The 2,589-nt window shown below is 23.6% G+C and overlaps 2 protein-coding genes across 2 annotated transcripts; both read left to right on the plus strand.

The window, feature by feature from the left end:
• Nucleotides 1-31: 31 nt before the first annotated feature.
• Nucleotides 32-1,249, plus strand: EIN_215950 (hypothetical protein; the record flags this gene model as incomplete). Its single annotated transcript, XM_004254300.1, has 1 exon — nt 32-1,249. The coding sequence occupies one exon, from the start codon at nt 32-34 to the stop codon at nt 1,247-1,249; it is 1,218 nt and encodes a 405-aa protein (XP_004254348.1).
• A 118-nt stretch (nt 1,250-1,367) lies between these two features.
• EIN_215960 (hypothetical protein) lies at nt 1,368-2,201 on the plus strand (the record flags this gene model as incomplete). Its single annotated transcript, XM_004254301.1, has 1 exon — nt 1,368-2,201. The coding sequence occupies one exon, from the start codon at nt 1,368-1,370 to the stop codon at nt 2,199-2,201; it is 834 nt and encodes a 277-aa protein (XP_004254349.1).
• Between the last annotated feature and the right edge of the window lie 388 nt (nt 2,202-2,589).

Genomic DNA, 2,589 nt, shown 5'->3' on the forward strand with positions numbered 1-2,589 from the left:
ATGCAATGATCATAATAAAAGTATAGAATCTATGTTTAATAAACAACGATATAATAGAGATAAACAATGTTATGAAGTTAAAGATAAAAATAGCAGTTCTATCAAATTATCTGATCTAATTCTTTATATTAGAGATCATAATAGATTTGAACCTTATTCTCTTTCTGATGTTTTACATTTGAAATCAGATTTATCTGAATATGTATTACAATCATTAAATACACTTGAATACTTACCTTTTGAAACAAGAAATGTTGAAGTAAATAAATGTAAAGGAATAAATCACTCTTATTGGTATGCTGATTTCGAAGCTTCTACTCAAGGTTATCATAATCCATATCGTGTTTGTTATTCTAAAAGAGGTGAAGATAAAATTTATAATAAATATGGCAAAGATTGTGCTTATGATTTCTTATGTGATTTACCTCATAATGCTGTTTGTTATTTTCATAATCTTAAATATGATGGTTCATTCCTTGCTAGATATGGTGTTAATAGATGTATTAAGAAATCAGGTAAAATCATGCAAATGACTCTTAAATTCCAAGGTAAACAATTAACTTTTAAAGATTCTTATGCTTTAAATTCTACATCATTAGCATCTTTTCCAAAGATGTTTGATTTATCTAATATTCAAAAAGAGATTTATCCATATAACTATTTCAATAAGGTTAATATCGAAAATAATATTGGTACTATATTAGAAGCTGATAAATATGAAATAAAACCATGGACTGAAGAACAATTTGAACTATTTAATGAAAAGATTGATAAAATTGAAAATTGTAAAACTTATGAATTTCAATCTGATATGAAAGCTTATTGTGTTTTCTACTGTAATCAAGATGTTAAAAATTTAAAACAAGGTCATTCTATATTTAGAGATATGTGTTTAGAATATTTAAATATTGATGTCGATAAAGTAATTTCAGCAGCTAGTCTAGCTAATACTTACTTCAAACATAATGTATATTCAAAGATAGATAATTTAAAAGAATATGGTGGTAAAGTTAGAGAATTTATTCAAGGAGCTATTTATGGAGGTAGATGTATGACTAGAGATAATAAAAAGTGGTATGTAAATGATGAATTGTATGATAATGATGCTTGTTCATTATATCTAAGTGCTATTAATAGATTAAAATTAGCAACTGGTTCTCCAATTGTTATTACTGAAGACATGTTACAAAATAACTACTTATTAGAACATTTAATGGAAGAACAACAATTAGAGCCTACAGAATTATAATTTATTTCAGTATTTATTGTTGATATTGAAATTACAAAAGAAAAAAAAAGAATTACATTTTCCATTGATTGTTAAAAAGACTAAAGAAGGAAATCACAAAAGTAATGAACCCTTTAATATGAGAGTAGATAATATTTTATTAGAAAATCTTATTAAATTTCAACAGATTGAATATAAAATAATTAGAGGCTATTATTGGACTGGTAATAAGTCTGACTTATTATCTAAAGAGATGGCTAAATTGTATAATTTAAGAAGAGATTTCAAAAAACAAGGTAATCCAGTTCAAGAAGTATTTAAGTTAATTATGAATTCATCATATGGTAAGACTATTCAAAAACCCATTAAAACTGATCTTGTTTATAAACAAATATCTGTTAAAAATAATAAAGGAGATATACAATATGATGCTGATAGATATTTAAGAAAGAATTCATTATTAGTTAAATCATCTTATGATGTTGCTGAAAATATTAGATGCTTTGAATGTAATAAAAGTTTTGATGATTTTTTTGTTCCAAATCTTATTGGAGTTCAAACTCTTACTATGTCAAAACGTATTATGAATGAAGTTATGTGTTTAGCAGAAGATCTAAATATTCCAATTTATTATCAAGATACCGATAGTATGCATATATTAAAATCAAGAATTACTGAATTAGAAGATGAATATTTTAAAAAATATAATAGAGTACTTAGAGGTTCTGATATGGGACAATTTCATCCAGATTTTGATGAATTATCTGGAGATGTTACTAGTATTGAATCATATTTCTTAGGTAAAAAGGCTTATTGTGATAAATTATCTAATGAGAAGAATGAAGTCGCTCATCATCTTAGATTAAAAGATATTCATAATATTTTATTAAATTGTCAATATGAAGATCCGTTAGAATTATATAAGAAACTATATTATGGAGAATCATTTAAATTTAATCTTTTACAACTTTGACCATCATTTGAATTTACTAAAGATTTTTAAATTAAATCGAGATCTCAATTCTGTAGAAATATTATATTTAATACTGAATTAGGTTCATTTTAAAAAATATAAATGTCTCTTTCAAAGGAACAAGAATTATCTAAATTTTATAATACTTATAAAAATAAAATAGAATATGCATATAATAATAGAGATAAATTATATGGGGTTCATCCTAATACTGACTCAAAACATAATTTAAAATTTTTTATACTGGTATTTATTATTATTTTATTATTAGTAATAATAGAACACAAAAATTATTAAATGATATATATGTTATATACATTAATAACAAACGAAGTATAAATACAAGTATAACTAAAATGCAAGTTCCAACTGGTTATCATGAAATTAA

The sequence above is a fragment of the Entamoeba invadens genome, assembly GCF_000330505.1.
Source record: "Entamoeba invadens IP1 unplaced genomic scaffold scaff_1105074725051, whole genome shotgun sequence".
NCBI lineage: Eukaryota > Evosea > Mastigamoebida > Endamoebidae > Entamoeba > Entamoeba invadens.